Source organism: Sphaerodactylus townsendi, linkage group LG03 (genome assembly GCF_021028975.2).
Source record: "Sphaerodactylus townsendi isolate TG3544 linkage group LG03, MPM_Stown_v2.3, whole genome shotgun sequence".
Lineage (NCBI taxonomy): Eukaryota > Metazoa > Chordata > Lepidosauria > Squamata > Sphaerodactylidae > Sphaerodactylus > Sphaerodactylus townsendi.
Genome location: NC_059427.1, coordinates 106926925 through 106947430, shown reverse-complemented (window position 1 = coordinate 106947430; position 20506 = coordinate 106926925). Strand labels below are relative to the sequence as shown.

The 20506-nt window shown below is 40.7% G+C and overlaps 1 protein-coding gene across 1 annotated transcript in view; it reads left to right on the top strand.

Moving 5' to 3' along the window:
- Positions 1-17641, top strand: part of GABRA6 (gamma-aminobutyric acid type A receptor subunit alpha6) — a 47093-nt gene extending 29452 nt beyond the window's left edge. Inside the window, exons 9-10 of the mRNA XM_048490408.1 lie at positions 14417-14677; positions 16149-17641. Of these exons, the coding sequence (XP_048346365.1) occupies positions 14417-14677; positions 16149-16199 (312 nt within the window). The 3' untranslated portion in view covers positions 16200-17641. The remainder of the gene's footprint in view (positions 1-14416; positions 14678-16148) is intronic.
- Positions 17642-20506: the final 2865 nt, after the last annotated feature.

Sequence of the window (20506 nt, the reverse complement as noted above, 5' to 3'; positions counted from 1 at the left end):
CCAGGGCTTGCATCAACATCAATCATGCTGATGCAAGCCCGCAAGCCTGCATGTGCGAAACCGCCAATGTTTACTGGCAGACTGTTTATGGGGTGGTTTGCCATTGCTTTCTCCACTCATCCATACTTTACCACTAGCAGTGGCGTACTGCCCAGCGGGACATATGGGGTCAAATGTCCCCAGACGGAGGCCATTTAGTCACATGAGGGGGGTGGAACATTGTCTCTTATGACTCTCATCCTTCCCCCCAGAACGATGTTGTTTAGTCATGGTGGAAAAGGGCAGCAGCTACAACAGTGGCCCACAGCTGAGGACTTGCTCAGTAAGGGAGCTGGCAGAGGCTTTGGCGCTGGATTCCAGCAGGCTTGAGGGGACTTATCCTGAATGAGTGCAAAATGCTTCCTGACTGATCAAGGGCAAGTGACAACGTCACTTTTGCTCAGGCAGCTTATTCCCGTATGCCTCCTTGTCAAGCCCATTGGGGCCCAGCGCTGCTGTTCGCTCTGCGAGTTTCCCTTCCCGGTGCTGAAAAGGCACATCCGAGGGGAAGTGTGCAGCATTTCTAGGCTTCAAACCACAGTAGAGACGTCCCACATGGAAAACCTCCTATTAGTTAGACAGGATGTGCTGATGGGCATCCCTGAAGGCGTCACTCACCCCATCTCCTTATTCCCGGAACGACGTTGTTTGGTCATTGAGGTGGCAGCCATCCATATGGGGGGTGAGGGTGGAAAACTCAAATTTTGCACCAGGCTACATTTTCCCTAGGTATGCCTCTGACCCCTAGCAAGCTGGGTACTCATTTTACTGGTCTTGGAATACTGAGTCAACCTTGATCCAGCTACCTGAAACCACCTTGTGTCAGGATCGAACTCAGGCTGGTGAACAGAGCTTTGACTGCAGTACTGCACCTTACCACTCTGCACCACGATGCTCTTAGGAAAGCTGTATTCCAAACTATGGTCTGCCTTTGCAACCAGTACAGAAGTTGGAGATTAGTAGTGCCTTGAATTACCCTCTTCTAAACCCATTGATTTCAACAGACTTAGAAAGATTTGGGTCTACTTAGGAGGCACAGTCAGTATGCTACAACACTCATTGTTATGTCTGTGGAGTGAGGAAGAAGTGATAGCAGTCACAGAAGAAGTGATAGCAGTCACATCATTTTTATAAATTCATTCTTGAACAGTTGCAAGGATCCGAGAAACCCTTTTGGCAGTCAGTAACAATTATGCTTTCAGCTTCTATATAGTGATGTATCTTCTTGTTTAATTTTCTGCATTCATACTGAGCAATAATCTGATTGCTTTAGCATTACAGCGAACACCTATCTCCGGCTCCTAATGCATTATAGAGGAAATAAGAAAGGTGCATTTCCTCACTGTCGATTTAATGCTATTATCATTGATTTTCTTTTTGTTTCACTGTAGTTGCAGTAAAAATACATACTTACAAAGATGTAAGGAAATCAGAAATGAGAACAAATATATATTTGTTGGTTTGAAGTTTTATGGCATCTAGGAACATTTATGGCATCTAGGAACATATTATTTTTACGATATTGGCATATTGCATGCTGTGGCAGAGAACGCTGGGAGATATTTTAATACCAGTGTTTCTTGAAAATGCACCATAAAACATATAAAGATAGGAGTAAATTCAATTGTCTCTTTAAAATATTCCATGAAAATATATGACAGTAGTTATAAATTGTCTCTTTAGAGTACAATATGAAAAAAGATACACATAAAGTAAATAGTTCAAAGTGTCAGCAAGATGCAATGCAGAACAGTATAGTTACTGTGCATTACTTGGAAAGGCAACAGCTCAGTGCTAAAACATGTTTTCAAAGCATAATCTTTTATAGAAAATAATATGCTTTTTCCAGTTTCAACAGGTGTAAATTGGAACCAGGGGAATTCTTCTGGCAAACTTCAGGCACGGATGTGGGCTGTAAATTTGCACCAGAGTTGGTCAGTCTATTTATGGACAAATTGGAAAGTGTGTATATATCCTCATAGTATATATCAGTGGTGGCAAACCTGTGGCACTCCAGATGTTCATGGACTACAATTTCCATCAGCTCTTGCCAGCATGGCCAATTGGCTGGCAATTGGCCATGCTGGCAGGGGCTGATGGGAATTGTAGTCTATGAACATCTGGAGTGCCATAGGTTCGCCACCACTGGTATATATCCACATAGTCATTAACTCATCATTTGAAGTCATAAATTACCATCAATAGCTCATCAATCTTTCTAGTCTTCAGTGTGCAAAAAGCAAAAATCCTCTATTGACCAACTCTTAGCTACAAGAAGAAAAATATCAGGATTGCCAACAAGGAGAAAGACCCTATGAACAAATACTGCCCTTGCTCAAAACCATTGAAAACTATTAGTCTTGTGGAGATGGAAGTTTTAGTAGAAAACATGGCCCACTTTGCAGCATATACTAGAGGTCAGGGTCTTTTGGAGACATTAAATTGACCAACTTGTGTAATGCAAATAACTGCTTTCTGTCTGCCCTCCTTTTGTGCCTTAACTGTCAAATGCATTCTTTCCACACCATAATCAAACTGGATGCCTTGCCTGGTTTTTCTGCCTGTATAGGCAGAGGCAACTGTTCAAGAAATGATTGCAGGAACTGATTTCAAGATTAGCTGGGTTTAATAAACTTTAAAAAAAGATCTGTCAAGGTGGAATAAAATTCAGTAATCATTGCTGGGGAGAATTTCTGTGATTAAGATGAATGTATTATCAAGAATGTTATTTTTGTTTCAAAAATACTAGACTTGGCAAATGATATTCCATTTAAACAATGGCAGAAGGATATATGAAACTTTGGCAATGGAAAAACCTCATGTTAAGTATAAAATATTGCAAGATGCAAAGGAAGAAGGAGGTTTACCTGATCTGTAATTATCCTTTGGCACTTGCTGTTTCATTTGGCTGAAAAAAATGAGCAATGTTGAGTAATAATAGAAGATAGCTTGATCTACAAGGGTATGATTTGAGATATGGATGGAATACCTATTTATGGTGTGACAAAGTTAAAGTTAGTAAGACTTTTAATAATCATCACATTAGGCATGCCATTTTCAGAATATAGAATACATTTAAACAGACTGTCAAAAAAGTCAAGATGGCTCTCACTAAAAGAAGCCTTATTTAGATGAGAAATGATATGTGAAAACTGGTGGATAACATATTGTGAAATTCTAGACTTTTCACAAGGAAAATGTGAAATGAAATCAAGAGAAAATTAATAGCAGAAGGAAATACCTGTCATTTCTTTTCTATGCACAATCACTAGAAAGATTTAAAATAGACAAAAGATCTTGACTGATGGCCCTTGGGGTTTCTCCAGTTCTATGATTCTTATGGCTTTGGAAACTCTAAGGCCCCTTCCGCACACGCAAAATAATGCGTTTTCAAACCACTTTCACAACTGTTTGCAAGTGGATTTTGCTATTCCGCACAGCTTTAAAGAGCACTGAAAGCAGTTTGAAAGTGCATTATTCTGCATGTGCAGAATGAGCCATAGTCTGAATTTGAAGTGTATCTGTGTATGTAAGATGATTATGTTATTGCCAAAATGTATGAACTCTTGTTGAGGTTTGAAACAGAAGAAGAAAGAATGAAAGACTGTATGATGAAATGTACGTGCTCCTTAATGCGAGTCTGAATGCTGCGAACATAGCAACCACAAAACTCAGCATTCAGACTTGCATTAAGGAGCACGAAAGACACTGTTGGCTTAACCATCCTGAAAAATCTGCAGTTGCAGAACATGTGTTAAAACTGGACATAACATTTTATTTGAGAACACTGAAATTCTGGACAATTCAGGAGCTTACTATGTTAGACTGCACAAGGAGGCCATTGAAATTCACAAACACCAAGACAACTTCAACAAGAAAGAAGAGACTCTGAAAATTAGCAAAGCTTGGCTACCAGTACTTAAAAATGGACTGATAACCCCACCCACAATACAATGCACACAACCACACCTTTGCATAGCAAGTTCCACCCAAATACTTACTGATTGGTTCCCCACCCTGGGACATGGGCAATATACCCCACTAAACTTTCTCTTCTCACTAGACACAGTGTGAAACAGACTTTTCTCTGTGATACACCTCTGAAGATGCCAGCCACAGATGCAGGCGAAACGTTAGAAACAAGATCCACCAGACCACGGCCACACAGCCCGGAAAACCCACCACAACCAGTATATTAAAAAGGTTTGCTGGGTTTGAGGGCAAACATCAAAGACAAGAGCAACCCAATCCACAGGGCTCCTGCAGCTAGAGATGGTGTTGCTGCTGCATCACCTCCAAGGGGCTCTTAGGTGGTGCAGGGAGACAGCAAAAAAGAAAAAAAATCCAGTCACTGGGAAGCTTTCTGTAGAGCTCAATGGAGGTAAGGCAGCATTCCTGGCTTGAAAGCTCAGGCAGAGGTCATTAATATTAGCTCCACCCTGGGAACACCCCTAACCTTCCCCCAGCTATGCCAACAGCCAGGTTTAGACTGTCAGAGCTCTTCAGGGGTCAGACATTTCTGGGTCAGGTGCTGTTGAGCTTTATGGCACTCACCTTCCTCCCAGTTAGCTCTCCCCACTGGCGTGCCACTTATGTTGGGGGGGGGGGGGAGAATGTGATGGTTTAGCCATGCAATGGCTCCATATACCTTCGCCTCCCCCCCTAGATTGGACTCATTGAGACATAAACAAATGAATTCAATTTTAGTAGATTTTGTGGGTTTACTTTTCAAATGAGGGAAATCATAATAAGGTAACATTCCATTGTGAGATTCTGCTTTAGTCCAGTTTAGCATTTTAGCATACAGCAATTAGTCTATTACATGAAAAAGTACATCCAAGTAGTACTTCAAAGTAATAACGGATATTGATATAGTGCATGCATAGGAATGTTCTGTTTTCATTGATGAAGGAAAAGTAATACATATTATTAGCATAACATATTAACTATAACAGTGCACTAAATTGTTACATGAAATGTAAATATGTATGAAAAAGTGAACATATAATTAATTGAATGGGTCCAGTACAAATCCATCAGAATGCCAAAAGACTATTATGGTTTGCTAGCAGATTCCATCTTGATTAATCTTCTTCAGATAATTACATTTTCTTACCAAGTTTCTCTCTAAATCTAAATCACAAGTTTCTGTCATGTAAAACCATAATTCAATGTTTTAGCTCATGTTTAGGCATGAGAGAAAACTTCTGATTTAGAGCTCTTTAGTTTGATGGTGGGCCTGACCTTGATGGCCCAGGCTAGCCCAATCTCATTCTATCTCAGACACTAAGATGGGTTGGCCTTGCTTAATACTTGGATGGGAGAACACCAAGGAAGTCCAGGGTCGCTACACAGAGCCATGTGATGGCAAAAATCTGTTTCTTTTTTGTCTTGAAAATCCTAATGGGTGACCATAAATTGGTGGTTACTTGACAACACTTTACATACATACCTTAGGGATAGTGTTTTGTAAGAAAAAACATAGATTCCTTGACTAAAGTTTGAAAGACTATATTATTTTGTATACACCATGAGTCTTGAATCATGTGGTATGTAACCAGGTCAAGTACTGGATCAGGCATCAGAACTGTCTCATTCATCATAGCATACAATTTTCCATCAGCCATAATTTTAATCGTGTACCCATGAACTTTGCCACTGGCCAGTAATTGGTGTGCAATGAAGTTTGCCACCAAAAGGTATTTCCTACTGTCAGAACTGGAATGTCCTCCTGCTTCTTCACAGTTGGACAGGTTTTATGACTGCTGTGAGGAAAATTCAATTAAAGGAAAGCTGATATCCATTGTTTTTACCTGGATGGGTCAAAGGTGAAAGATGCCAGATAGGTAACTGTGTTAGCCTATTGTAGTGGCATAAAACAGAGGTTCAGTGGTGACTCAAGGACTAACTACATTAATTCCAGCATGAGCTTTTGTGAGTCAAAGCCCACTTCTACCAGCTTTCTTATTCACCTTGGTGTACTGAATTCCCACATAATTCCAGGTAGAACTAGAAGATGAAAGACAAAACAGCTGCAACTACATTGGAATTAAGCTGGTTCTGAGGATCCTGGGAGGGAAGGCATCACCGTATAGCCTAATCTTGTCAGATCTTGGAAAACTAAGCAGGATCAGATTTGGAAGGGCAATTTCTAAAGAAGCCTCTGCAGAGGAAGGCAATGGCAAACTACCTCTGCTTCTCCCTTGTCTTGAAAGCCCCATGATGGGTTGCCATAAGTCCACACACAGGTGAGGATCCTACGCTTGTGTATGTGACTTAATTGCTTGGGAGAGAATTTGCTTATAATGCCATGCTAAACAGAGTTACTCTTGTAGTTCATTGACTTCAAGGGATTTGAAAGAGTATAATTGCTTAAAATGGTACTATAGCTGTGCTAAAGATTTTTCTAATGATGCAAGTTGCCATGTTAAAAGCAGGCAGTGATCCTTTAATTTCCTTTGTAAGCATCCTATGTAGAACCTGATAGTGACTGAAAATGAAAACAGTAGTTCAGGCTCAGAGATCATCCATTTTTATAGCCGAGTTATTATTATCACAAACTGATATGGATAATCTCCTTTTTGCTTCTGTGACTTCTGCATGGTGTCATCTTTAAAATCTATTTTCAGCATGCTATGAAAGAGGAAAGTTATAAAATTAGATGTTTGTGCTTCCTATACAGAAAGACAGGTTATCTATATGTGTAGATTTTAGACATTTCCCTTGTCAATTGTATGGGAATATGAGAGTGATGGATGGATGAAGATTTAAGAGATGGACCATTGAGATAGGTGGTACAGAGACCTGACCAGGTATTTTGATGTATAGAAAACTAGATTCCTAGACCTAAACATTGAACTTGAAGGGAGGAGAGAACATATAGCTATGATATCATCATGGCTCCTTTGTATTCCAGATTGTAAAATTTAGGTTTTTGTGCTTTATTTAAGGCTTTATTTCTCAAATTGTAAAGGAAATCTCTGTTGCTAAGGGCATGAAAATGCTTCCAGTTGTTAGGGTAATGGCAATTTCTTCTGAACCCCTTACCTCAGTTTATTTTTATGAGTATGTCTCAATTCAATTAGAATATACAGATTGAAGTCCTCGGTCTCTTCACTTCGTTTAATGCTTTATGATGCTTCCTAGTAATACATTTTCATATTATTTATCATTGGTCCCAGATAGTCATTTTCCAACCTTATTTTAATTTTCCTGCTCTCAGACTTGCCATCAGCAGTATTAGCAACTGGATTGTTCATCTTATTTCATTACCTTTGGGAGGGAGCTGCATTTTTTCTTTTTCTTGATTGAAGAAAGATTACTAGGACAATACTGTAGTTATCGTACTTTAATATATAGACTGATGCCCATCACATGAAAGGATATTTATTGACAGTTTTGTGTTATGCGTTATCTGTTACAGGTGATGCACTTCAAATGATACACATTACCTAAATACCTGCCAATACATTACCATCTAACTGAACCTGTTAGGAGACTTTATACAAAGATCTGTAGAGTTGGGGAAATGAGACTATTTGAAATTGTGTTAGTGCCATTCTAACTGTAATTAGCTCTACAGATCTTTGTATAAAGTCACCTAACAGGTTCAGTTAGATGGTATGTTGTAGGGTAAAATGGAATCTTACACCACTCAATAGAATTATTTCGTTTTGTTTGTGCACTAGCACTGAAGTTTAATCTTTCATTATGTGACTCTATTCTTTAGACAGCCTTCCTGAAAACAAAAATGACACACATTATCAATGCTCCTGGAGGGAAGGAGGCCATACAAATAATCTTTAAAGAGGCTCCATCATTGTAAAAGTGCAGCTTTTGGTCTCAGGGATTTAAACAACCTTCAGTCAGTCTTTAATGTACCTTTTAAGAGGAGGGGCAAATCACTCAAGATGACTCAATTTCAAGCCATTCTGTGTGGAACTCCCCCTCCTCCCAACCTGGGGTGGCCAGATATGCCATCCTTCCTTCCCCTTCTTGAGCAGTTTTCTGCCTGTTCTTGGTCCTGTTGACTGGGAAGCAGCTGGTTCAACTGGCTAACTTAGAATCAGACTGCCTTTATTGGCATTTAAAACAAGAGGGTACAATGAAGCATATGTATAGTAATTCCTCTAACTGAGATTCCTGAATGATCTTATGGATATCACTACAGAAGGTGCATTAACTGAAAACTATGCAATTTCTTCACATTTTTGCAGGTTGAATCATTATTTCTGCTAAAAATTTAGCTACAGTTGCAGGTATGTCAGAATCTTTGCCACACAAGAGTAATTTAGTTGGTTAATCACCTTTTAGATGCATAAGACTGTAAGATATTGCTCTAATATTTTTTACTGTCAATTAGTAGATGCCTAAGGTAGTCAGGAACATTGCAACCAAAACAGCATAGTTTTTGCTGTAACATGTTTGTATGTTTGTATCTGCCAAGGATGACATTGGAAATTGGATGGAAAGGTGTTTAGACATGCCAGCATAAATGCTCGCTGATGTACTAAAAAATCCAAAGAGGATACATAAGGCATTTTGCTTTTATATAAAGTAGATGGATAAATTGAGGTGCACAAATTTTAATTTGTGAAAGTTTGCTTGTCTTGGTCCTCCAGTCGCTCAGTGATCTAAAAATATGACCAACCAAAATGTTTATATCAAGCTCTAATCAAAGTAATTTCTGCAGAACAAATTTATTCCAACTTGAGATAAAGGTGCCACTCAACATGCAAAACAGAAGGCTTGTGGATTGCGAGTGAAAATGAATTTTTAGCCAATATTGTAACACTGAAATCCATGCTTTTGTTTCTAATCTCTGTTGGTCTAATTTGGAGCAAATGATGGTATTGGTTACACTATTGGGTATTCTCAGCATCTGTTGGAAGAGATAAGATTGCAGGTTTTCTATTTTAGAATTAAAGGCCTTGATCCAAACGAGAATCCCGTAAAGCATCTGTGGAACCATTTTTGCCAAATAGATTTTGAGGATGGCTGGGACATATTTGTTGCCAAGGAGATTAGGGGACCCTTGGATGCTTTTATAGCTTTGATACAGTGAGCCATCCAGCTGTTATTAAAACTAAAGGTTATACCTAAGTATTTAAATTGCTTCACTTGTTCTATTGTAAACCCTTCAATTCTCCAAAAGAAGTGGTATCAAGATTTAGCAAACACCATGATTTTGGTTTTCCTGTAGTTTATGGTTAGATGGTTTAAATTACAATATACGTGACAAGCTTGGCTATAACAGCCAAGGGCCAATAAACGTGCACAGGCCAATAAATGCCGGTTAACAATGGTATAAAACCCATTGGGGGGAACTTCACATGGATCCCACCCCTAATGTGAGTCTGTCCTGTGTTTCCCCCCCCCCCAATCAGGTTTTTCAAGAATCGCTCTATCTGTGATTCTTTTTAAATAGTGCAGGTTGCAGCTGCTTCCAAGTGTGCAGCTGGGCGGGAGGCGCTTGTAATGCAGCTGTGTGTTCTGGGTTTTTTCTTCCCCACCTGACCTTTACATAGCCATGCAGGTGTACAGGGTCATAATGTGTGACAGCATGACTGTGAGGGTTCAGCCGTGCATGCCTGCATAGCTATGCATCAGTGGGAGGTAGGTGAACAAAACAAAGATGCGCCTCTGTGCGAAGGCGTAACAGCAACCCGCATTGCTTCCATGGGCTCCGTTTGCTGCTTGAATGGAAACATGTGAACGCACTGACTGGAAAGCAGGTTGCTTTATCTCAACTGCAACGCACTGTACTTTTGCTGTGCAGAAGGGGCCATTATAAACCAATTTTTATTTTTGAAAGGATCACCATGCATATAGCAGAACTGGAATAGGGTGCATTCCTAATCTAGGTGGGTGACCATCCACTAAATTTAAGGTGGGTGAATGATCATTCAAGAACAAATAAAATGAAGGGTGGGGGGCTAGAGTACACCCTTGTTTGACACCCTTAGAAACAGGAACTTCTGATGTCAGTTTACTATCCTGGGTATACTTACTTTGGCAAGTACTGGCCATGTGGAGTTTTATGATTAAGTGTTACAGTCAGAGTAAGCAGCTGTAGAAATCAAGTCACATTCTCCAAACAACTGCAAACAACTTTTAGAAATCCTTCCACAATCTCTTCCATCAACAAATGTCCTGCAGACTCCACCACTAGCAAACCCAAAATCACCTCTAATTGCTGCTGAGCCCATTTCAGATGATTACCCATGGAAGATATCAGTGCAACTAGTTGAGTTGCCACTAGATATAAATCTAGATATGAAATCTTTCAGAGTCCTATAGCTTGAACCATGCTTCATTGAAACTGGGAAATCATGGGCATAAGAACTAGGTGAATTAGATCATCAATCAACTGTTACCCAGAATACTCCTATTGAATCTGCTAGCCAGGAAACTCAGGAAGGCAGTGATTTCCAGCCTGTACTTGATAATCTTTTGCTCAATGCCAATGACTCTGGAACGCTAGGTCCTAGTCATAACATTCCTTTGTTGGTCCATAAAGACAACTCTCCCGTTACTAAATGTAGAACTCCATCCCCTAAGACATCAACCAGTCAAAATTGACTAAAATTGACAGAATTGACTATTACTATCTTGGGATCACAATATAAACATGCTGTCCAGGAACATAGTGGGATGGAAAAACAAAAATGGTGACAGCTACCTTGCTGAATATTTACAACATCATCTTACTTCAGGAGACATGGTCTGACACTGTTATTTTTGTAACTAGATATTCTACTTTCTATCTTCCAGGTTATAAATTGAATAACAAAGGCAGGTCGAAAGCAGTTTTGGGTATTTTAGTTAAATAATCTGTAGATCAAGAAATTTCCTGCCTTGAACCTTGCCCTCCCTGGTTCATGCCATACTGATTTATTTTGATACTATGGAAATAATTTTTATAAACATTTATGTACCTCCACTTCCCAAAGGGAATGTACACTGGACCAAATTAATAAACTACATGGCTTTGCTTAGTAATCAGTTCCCTAAAGGCAAAATGATTTTAGCAGGTGACTTAAAACATCAGAATCAGGTCAAATAATGATGTTTTGGAAAAACCAAGAGGTTTTGACAATGACTGTGAAGTCCCATTACCCTTGTATACGATAAGGACTGTGAAGTCCCATTACCTTTGTATACGATAATTGACTCTTCTGGAATATTCAGGCTATTAGGTCTACCAACCATAGTATCCTTCTGGGACTGACGCTGTATTTCAGTGATTTCAATCCATTCTGTTTATCAGATCTAAGATGGTGGTACGACAAGAATACCATTCTAACCTTGGTTTATGTGGTATCTTTTCTTTCATGCTGTTTAATATCTACATGAAACTGCTGAAAAAAATCACCTAGAGATCTGGAATGCAGTGTCTTCACACAATCCTGTGTTGGGTTACTTATGCTTTCTCTGCCTAACCGACCATTCGGAGTTGTTGTGAGAACAACATATAAGGAATAACACAGCCCTGAACACCTAGGATGTATAAACTGCATAGATAAAATGTATAGTTAGATATCAGAAAGCCATGAAAAAGATCCTGAAATCCTTAGCTAGAAAAGGATTGCATAACATTTAAGCAATAGGCAAGAAGCCCCTTAAGCTCTATGCTTCTGCCTTCCAGCTCCACATGGAACTGGGACGTGAAAGTATTTGCTGCAGATCTGAAACAGCTCAGATCATGCCAAATTTCTGAATCCATTTAATCTTCAGCCTTTTTTCATGCAGTGCCCCCCCCCCCCCGATACAGATAAGGTTTCAAGCCTTCAGTTAAAGCTTGACCCAGCCAGACTGTGTCTAGGGTCAAATTGAGTGCTGGGTCTGATTGACTTTATGCTACTGGCTCCCTCTCTAAGCTCCACCTGACCTTTGGAGGTGGACTTGAGGGGCAGAAACAGCAGTATAAAGCTGGAACTGATAAGATCTGAGGCGTACTATCCTAGGGACATGGGTCAAATAATGATGTTTTGGAAAAACCAAGAAATAATGATGTTTTGGAAAAACCAAGAAAAACCATGTCCCCAGGCACATACCGTTCAGTCACATGGGGGCTGCCGGAGGGACCCCCCACATGACCAAAGATGTCTGCTGACAGGCAGTGCCCCACCCCCCCTCCCGGCCTCCCTGCAGGCCGGCTTCTGCAGAAGCTGGCCTCCAGGACATGTGTGTGGGAGTTTGTATGCCAATAAAGCCTTGTTGTGTGGGAGTTCTGCTCCGCCCCCTGCCCTCCCCCTCAATTTCACCCCTATCTACCCCTAACTTTTAAAAGCACGTAGCTGGAGGTCGGCAAGGGAGCCCGGTGGAGACGGGCCTTTGGGTGGGGGGGCACTTTGGGTGGGGGGCACGCCTTCTGAGCCCTGCCCCAGAGTGTGGGGGGCACTCAGAGACAGAGTTGTCTCTGGACACCATTTTCTCACTGCATGCCTTGGGATAAGATCCAGTGCTCAGTTCAAGATTGGGTCAGCCTAGCTGGGTTGAGCTTTAACTGCAAGCTCAACGCCTTCAGTTTAAAGTTTGAAACAATCTCAAACTGAGCAATTGGGCTTACCAGCTCCAGCTTTGCACTGTTGACTCCTCCTCCAAGCTCTACCTGAATCAAACAAGCTCCCCAGCATCAATCAGAGTTCGGAGTAGGGCCAGCCTGGTTGAGCACTGGCCATTCAGCAGCACTCCTGCCTCCAAACTCCACATGGAATTTGGGAGGGAGGTCAGGGCGGTGGCCCACTGAACATGACCGACTCAAGTGGCACGTGGGTCTCCAGCCTCCTCATGGCCAACCCTCATTATTCTACTGGTTAAGGAAATGGTGATGTAGCTAGCCCAATTATTTTCAGCCAGGCATACCTTGAGCCACGGGGAAAGCAGAATTTCTAACTACCTTTGAACTCAGACCTTTTGATACACAGGATGGATCCCAATATTCTCTGTGATGCATCCATTTTGTCTTTGATATCTGTGGCATCTATGGCACTCTCTATCAGGGGAGGCTGCCTACAATCTGATGGAGCTTTGACTCTGGAAAGCTTATACCCTGAAACTCTTGTTGGTCTCTGAAGTGCCACTGGACTTGAATTTAACTTAATTCAGAAAGCCACTAATACAGAGAGAATTATGGGGTGGGTTCAACCAATTTTTTTTGGAAGGGGGGTAAAAAAGAGAGGAAGAGTCCCTTTTGACCACTTAAACCAGGGGTAGGGAACCTGCGGCTCGAGAACCGCATGCGGCTCTTCTGCCCTTGCACTGTGGCTCCACGAGCAGAGCCGCCGACCCCATCCTTGCCCACCCTGCAGGCAGCAGGGCAAGCGCACCAACTGCCCACGGTCGGCTGGGCCGCGCTGCGGGCTTCCCCTCTCACCCGCCCCATTGGAGTGGGGCGGGTGTTTTCCCAGCGGCCGGTGAGGCCGAGCCGCTGGCCCCATCCTTGCCCGTCCTGCAGGCAGCAGGGCGGACGCATCCATGCGCTTCTCAGAATGAGCGGAGTAAAAGGTAGAAAAAAACCCCAATATATATAGTGTTATCTTTATTTTAAATGTCAAAAATTATTTGCGGCTCCAAGTGTTTTCTTTTCCCGTGGAAAACGGGTCCAAATGGCTCTTTGAGTGTTAAAGGTTCCCTACCCCTGACTTAAACCTTCTACTATTACACTGATTGTTATTGTCACTGTTTTGATATGTTATGGCTGCTTATCTGATATTTATTTTATATTGTGCTTTATGTTTTTTAATTTATTGATGCATTTATTGGTAATATTTTGAAATTCTGCTTACAAAAGTTGAAAGGTAGGATATTAATTGCCTTACTAAATCAATAAATAATGTGATTGTGCAAACTTCAAAACTGAAAAAAATACTTCAAATCCAGAATGCAGAAGCTGCTACAAGATATAGTAGTTACAGGAGAGAAGAGCCTATGGAGGCAATTTCATGAAGTTAAATTGTTGAATGAATGTAATATCCAAGGTGAGAATCTGTTCTTGACAATAACGCGATTTTTAGAGGAAATACATTTTATTGCTTTTCACCCTACATATTTCACTTTCTTTTTTCAATCTCATTTAATAAACAGTCATTCTGCAGTCTTATGTAAACTGTGTTTTTTCATATCATTTTAAGTCAAAGCATTCTACCAAATATAATTTGCCAAGCAATGATTGAGATCAGAGAGATGAGATCCACAAACATATATATCTGACTGTTATCAAAAATGACTTTCAGTGTTTCTGAGTTTTTTTATTTCATGTTAATTTTAACATGATTTTTAAAGAAAAAATATATAAAAGTAGAAGTACAATGAGTAAAACTTCAGAATTTAGATTCCTGTATGCTGTACAGTAAACCATGTTTTTTACATACAGCCCTCCAATGCCAACTGCAACCTGAAGAAGCGGATGAACGCTATGAATTCTCCAACAGAACAGTCTCCTGAAGCAGCCATATTATGCAATAGTGCATCCCAACGTCAGCCACCAACTGTTCCTTCATCATCACCACCAACACCTCCACCCATTGGAGGGACAAGTAAAATAGATCAGTATTCCAGGATTCTCTTCCCAGTGGCATTTGCAGGATTCAATCTAGTCTACTGGGTGGTTTACCTTTCAAAAGACACAATGGAAGTGAGTTGTAATCTTCTATAATGATACACCACTGCACCATGAGGTTCTGCTTTGGTCCAGTACTGATGTTTAGCTTGAATATATATGCAAATAAATATAATCACTATTTCAAAGATAGTGGAATTTTTTTTTATATGGAGCTTATATGATACATAGGAGTTTTGCAAAGATAAGGGATTCGATGTATAACATTATTCATTAACTAATGAAAAACTAGAGACACGTTCACCCACATCACAATGGGCTGTTGGTATGAACAGCGGATGTGAATCAATGCTTTCTTGATCCTAAGTGACCCGTGACACAGTTGTATGTGTTAGAGCTGTGCATCCAGAAAAATCTGAATCTAAAATAAACCTGAGAAAAGCTGTTTCGGCTTTTCTCAGGTATATTTTCAGCTGAAAAAATGGCAGCAATTTAAGGAAGCCAAAATGCAGATCCCCACAAATGCCAAATTTCTAGCATCTTGGGGCCACTTCAGTCCTGTCACAATTTTTAAAAATGGGAGAACGCCTCTCCCCCTTCCCTTCCCTTTCTCCCTCACCTGCTGAAGCTGGGCTCAGAGGTAGCAAGCAGCAGAGAGCTGAATGCTGGGCTTGACTGGGCTTGGCCTAGCATTCAGTTCTTCCCCACTGGGTCATATTTGAAGCCTAGCTTTTGAAGCTGGATGTTGGGCTTGGAAAAGGGCTTTGGAGGCAGAGAGCTGGGTGCCAGACTTGGCTCAACCAAGCCTGGCATTCAACTCTCCAACCCCCATTTCTAAAACCAGTTTGGACTTCAGAGGTTGCAGGGGAGGCACAGACCTGAATGATAACTCAGCTGAGTTTGGCATTCAGTTCTACCTGCCACCTCCAAGACCCCCTTCCAAGCCCACATTCAACTCTGCGGCTTGGAATTTTTCAGGTTCAGCTTTAAAAGCCTCCCCCTCCCCCAATATTACAGCCATAAAGAACAGTATGAGAATTCAGCTTTTTAAAAAAAATCTGGGTTTTTAAAAGTCAAACCTGAAAATACCCCCCCACACACACACCACACAAATGGTACACAGCCCCAGTATGTGTGTTCTTTTTGTGTGAACCTCAAACTGGCTCAGTTTTACATCAAGTTTAGCTGAATGTCAGATGGAGAAGTCTGATCAGATGGATCAGATATGAAAATGTAGACATTTTTAATCAAGTGGATAGATCAGAAAAGTATGATCCAAAGAGGAATGACACAAGAGTTAGTAAGTCTTTGTCAAACTGCATTTCAGTGGAGAGAAAAATTGGTATAAATGAAACCGCTAGAAAGTCATTGTCATGCACACTTAGTATTGGGTCTTATAAAGTCAAGTCAGCTATGATTCTTCTATACAATATGCTGCTGATTTGGGCCTTGCGAGACAAATGATAATCAATAGTAGCTGTGTTGCTTGATTGACTGACCTGCGGAGAGTACTTGACTGAATTTTCTTTGGAATCTTTTCTTCCAGTTTTTCGAACCTACTGCAATGCATCTCCGAAATGACCATCAACTCAACTGATGAGTGCAAACTTATGTGTGACAGAGGAGAGAACAACTTGATGGGTGAAATGACTTTAAAGGATGCTCGTGAAACTTTAGTTACTGTGACTGCATCATACTTCAGAGTTCTGAAAAAAATTGAAGATATGAATTCTTGGCATGTAGAAGATATAATCTATGCAATGTGCTGAACTCTACCAATGGTTACTGAACAAACAAGTTCTACTGTTGGGTCACTTCTTGTTTTAGTTAGTTTGCTAAATAGATCAGCGCTCAGACCTGGGGTTAATACAATTTGCTGCTGCAGAATCATTACTCACTACAAAGTGCTGCGCTAGGCTATGTATAATGTAGTATTACAACAGTAAATATCACTGTTGCAATGTGAGAGTGTCACCAGAAAAAGTTTCCAACAAGAGTACTTCCTTTTATGATGATGTACAGCCCGATGTTCTGAATTCAGAAATAAGTCCCATTGAAAGTACAATTCCATGCAGAGTTACCCTGGGTAATCACACTGAAATATATTACACTGGAGTAACTCTGAAGTTATTTCTTGGTCATGGTAGATGGGATTGCAGCTTTGGTTCCATGGACAAAAAATGTGACAAAAATGGTTAATACAAGAACTGCTACTATATTTAAAGATTTCAGAGACTAGTGCACTATAAAATTATGTCTGCATCCCACAAAACAGACGAATAATACCATCAAATCTTCTTACCATTTCTTTGGACTCAGAGTCAAAGTGCTAAAATGGTGGAATTACTTGTGCTTTATCTTATGCTTAACAGGGAATCTGACATTCATGACTTTGAATGGAATCCTATGAATCATGAGTGGAAGATGTTCATGGACCTTGTTTTATCCCAGACGCTGATGCTGGAGGACTGGGGAGCCTCAAGGAAAAATTCTACAGACATGGGGGCCTGCAGTATAGAGCAGGAATCAGGTGTCACCACCCCCATCTTTCTTTTCTGCCATTGCAGAAACTAGCTCAGGATTAGAGGAATGGAGGCAATCCCCCCTCCCATTTTTCCCCTTCTTGCTGCAACCACAATGAGATTCCAACCACCAGCACTAACATTTAATGGAGGAATGGAAAAGCTGAAAAGGTTTGCTTCCATAAGCACCTTTGTATTTGCCAATTGTAGGATCTAACTGTATGACCAAAGAGTGGCTGTTATTTCAGATTAAACAATACTGAATACATAGGTGTATGATATATATGTTTTAGACACTGGTTTCTATTTTATACAGAAGGTCTCTGATACTTGTGAATACTGTATGCTATGATGAATGTTTTGATCAAAAAGCAATATCTTTCTTAAAGTATTGCATGACATATAGTTTACAATGTGATATACAATTTGCATGATATACATGTAAGTAGGTGTTACCTTGGCAAAAATATGATTCAAATATCATGTTTTTCTACTAAACAAGCATGGGGCAAAAGGATATTTTCTTATTAAAGTTTGTCTTGCCTTTCTACTAGAATAGTTGTCAAGGTGAGTTAGAAAGTAAAAGTTAAAACAAGACTGCAACACAGTTCAAAGGGCTGAAATCTTAAAAATAACAAAACAACAAGAAGTACCTTATCTGTCAGTTATGAAACTGCAAAAAGCAAAGATCTGTTGAGAGGGATGGAGGTATAAAAATTAAGAAAGTGTCTTATAAATTAAGAGCTTTTGCAATTACTTGTTGTCGAGTTTGAAAAATCCCTTAAAGGGAACTCAATTTTTAATGTTAAAACTAAAAGGATTTGGTGTATTAGCAGGTTTTTAAATTAATAAACAGAAAACAAAAGTTTTAACGAAAAATATGAATTACATGATCAAATAGAGCTGATAGAATTGGCTTTAAGGTTGAAAAAAGGTGAAATATCAGGGTATTGCATTAAAATATGAATTGTATATTATTTCAAAATAATTATGTTAAAACATGGAATGAAGTCAAAAATGATTTGCCAAGATGGAATAAACCTCAACTATTGTTGTTAGAAATAATTTCTGTGATTAAGATGAATATCTTACCTAGAATGTTATTTTTGTTTCAAATAATGCCTGTGTATCAACTGATATTCCCTTTAAACAGTGGCAGAGGGATGTATCAAATTTCTTTTGGCAAGGAAAGACAGCTCAAATTAAATATAAAATCTTACAAGATGCATAGGAAAGGGGAGGTCCGGGTTCATATGACTGGAAATTATATTTTCTAAATGTTGTTTCGTTTTGGTGGAAAAAAAGGTTTTGTTGAGAAGTGAAAAACTGCTGGAATTAGTCGGAAATGTGAGATTTGGGTGGCGTACCTATTTATGGTATGACAAAGTTAAAGTCAATAAGAATTTTAAAAAACATTATATTAGATGTGTCATTCTGAAAATATGTGACAAATATAAACCTAGGATGTGTCAGAAAACACCATTATGGCTCTCATCACAAGAAGCCCTATACCGACAAGAAATGATATTTAAAAATAGGTTGTTAACATATAACTTTATGGTAGATCTCTCAATGGAAATGCAAAATGAAATCAAGAGAAGATTTAGTAGCAGGTCATACCTGCCATTTTTTTCTATGCACAATTATTTAGAAGATTCAAAGCAGATAAAATATCACATGGTTTTGAACATGGATGTATATTGAGGGGTGGAGGAACTCCTGATCCAGGCAACACTCACCTTTGTAACATGGAGGGTGCTTTCAGCCACATACTCCCTCCCTGAAGCAGCTTTTGGGCTGCAACTTGCCTCCTGCCACTGCTGCAGCTTGCCTGTTGTGCTGTTGCTGCTGCCTGCCCTCATGCAGAGAAAGAGGCAGGAAGAAGAAGAAGAAGAAGAAGAAGAAGAAGAAGAAGAAGAAGAAGAAGAAGCAGCAGCAGCAGCAGCAGCAGCAGCAGCAGCAGCAGCAGCATAGTAGTTTGGATTTATATCCCCCCTTTCTCTCCTGTAGGAGACTCAAAGGGGCTTACAATCTCCTTGCCCTTCCCCCCTCACAACAAACACCCTGTGAGGTGGGTAGGGCTGAGAGAGCTCCGAGAAGCTGTGACTAGCCCAAGGTCCCCCAGCTGACATGTGTGGAAGTGTACAGGCTAATCTGAATTCCCCAAATAAGCCTCTACAGCTCAGGCGGCAGAGCGGAGAATCAAACCCGGTTCCTCCAGATTAGATACACGAGCTCTTAACCTCCTACGCCACTGCTGTGTAAGAAAGCCAAAGAAGTTCTCCCCCATTGCCATCAAAGTAAGAGAGCCAAAGAAGTTCTCCCCCACTGCCATCAAAGCCTCTGATGACTTTAAAATTGAGCTTCACTTTTAGGTAAGGAGTGGCCTCCAGAGGAAGCCTGGGGGTCAGGACAAGGTCAAAGAAAGAGTGCCCCCTTGGGGCTGTTACTGCCCCAGGCTCCTTCTGACCGCAGTGCCACTTCTAAAAGTAAGTAGTCTAATTTTAAGGCTTTTACTTTTGCAGTGCTGTGGGAAGGCTGTGGGTGATGATTTCCCCTGCTCCCACCCTTACCCCCATTCTGCCTTTCCCCCTCCTTTTCTCTCTGTCTCCATTTGTATCCTTTCCCCCTCATTCTGTTTTCTCCCTCGTTCTCTCCCACTTCACCTTGTTCTGCCTCTGCCCCTCCAACTTCTGTTTTTGGTGTCATGGGCTGCAGCCCCCAACTTGCCCCATCCCTCCCCCACTCTGTAGCTTGGAGTTGGAGCAACTTCCAGATCATGGCTTGCACAAGGGTGGAAGCCTTTATAGCCCAAGCCCAACACCAGCCTGCTCCAAAAGCCGCACTACATGCAGGTGAGCGAAGGAGTGCAGTGCTTCATCTTATCTGCCCTCCTGTCTTACTCCTGAGTAGAGGTAGAAGCCTAAGGGGCTCTCACAAGCACTGCACATGCTCCACCAGCTCTGCTGCCTGCTGTGGCTGCTGCATTCAATGCCACCACTCACTAGTTCTCGCCCACTGTCTTCTCCACTGCTTTCCCAATTTTCTGCTTCCCCTGTGCTCTCCTTTTCCCCTGCTCTTTTTCACTGCTTTTCTTCTGTGAGAGGGAAAGTTGAAGGGGAGATATCCCAGGAGTCATCTCATTGCAGCAATTGTACTAGTGCACACTGTTAGTTATGGGAAGAAAATATGCATATAAAACAGGTCTCTGTCCAGCTTTGGAAGCTATTGGGGGATTGCCCCCAGGTGCCATTTTCTCTAAACATGCCTCTGGTTTTGAATAATTTAAGACTGAATTTGAAGTAAGACTAAGTATGAATCATCATCATGTTATTGCCAGAATGTATAAGTTCCTGTTGAAATCTGAAACTGAGGAAGAATG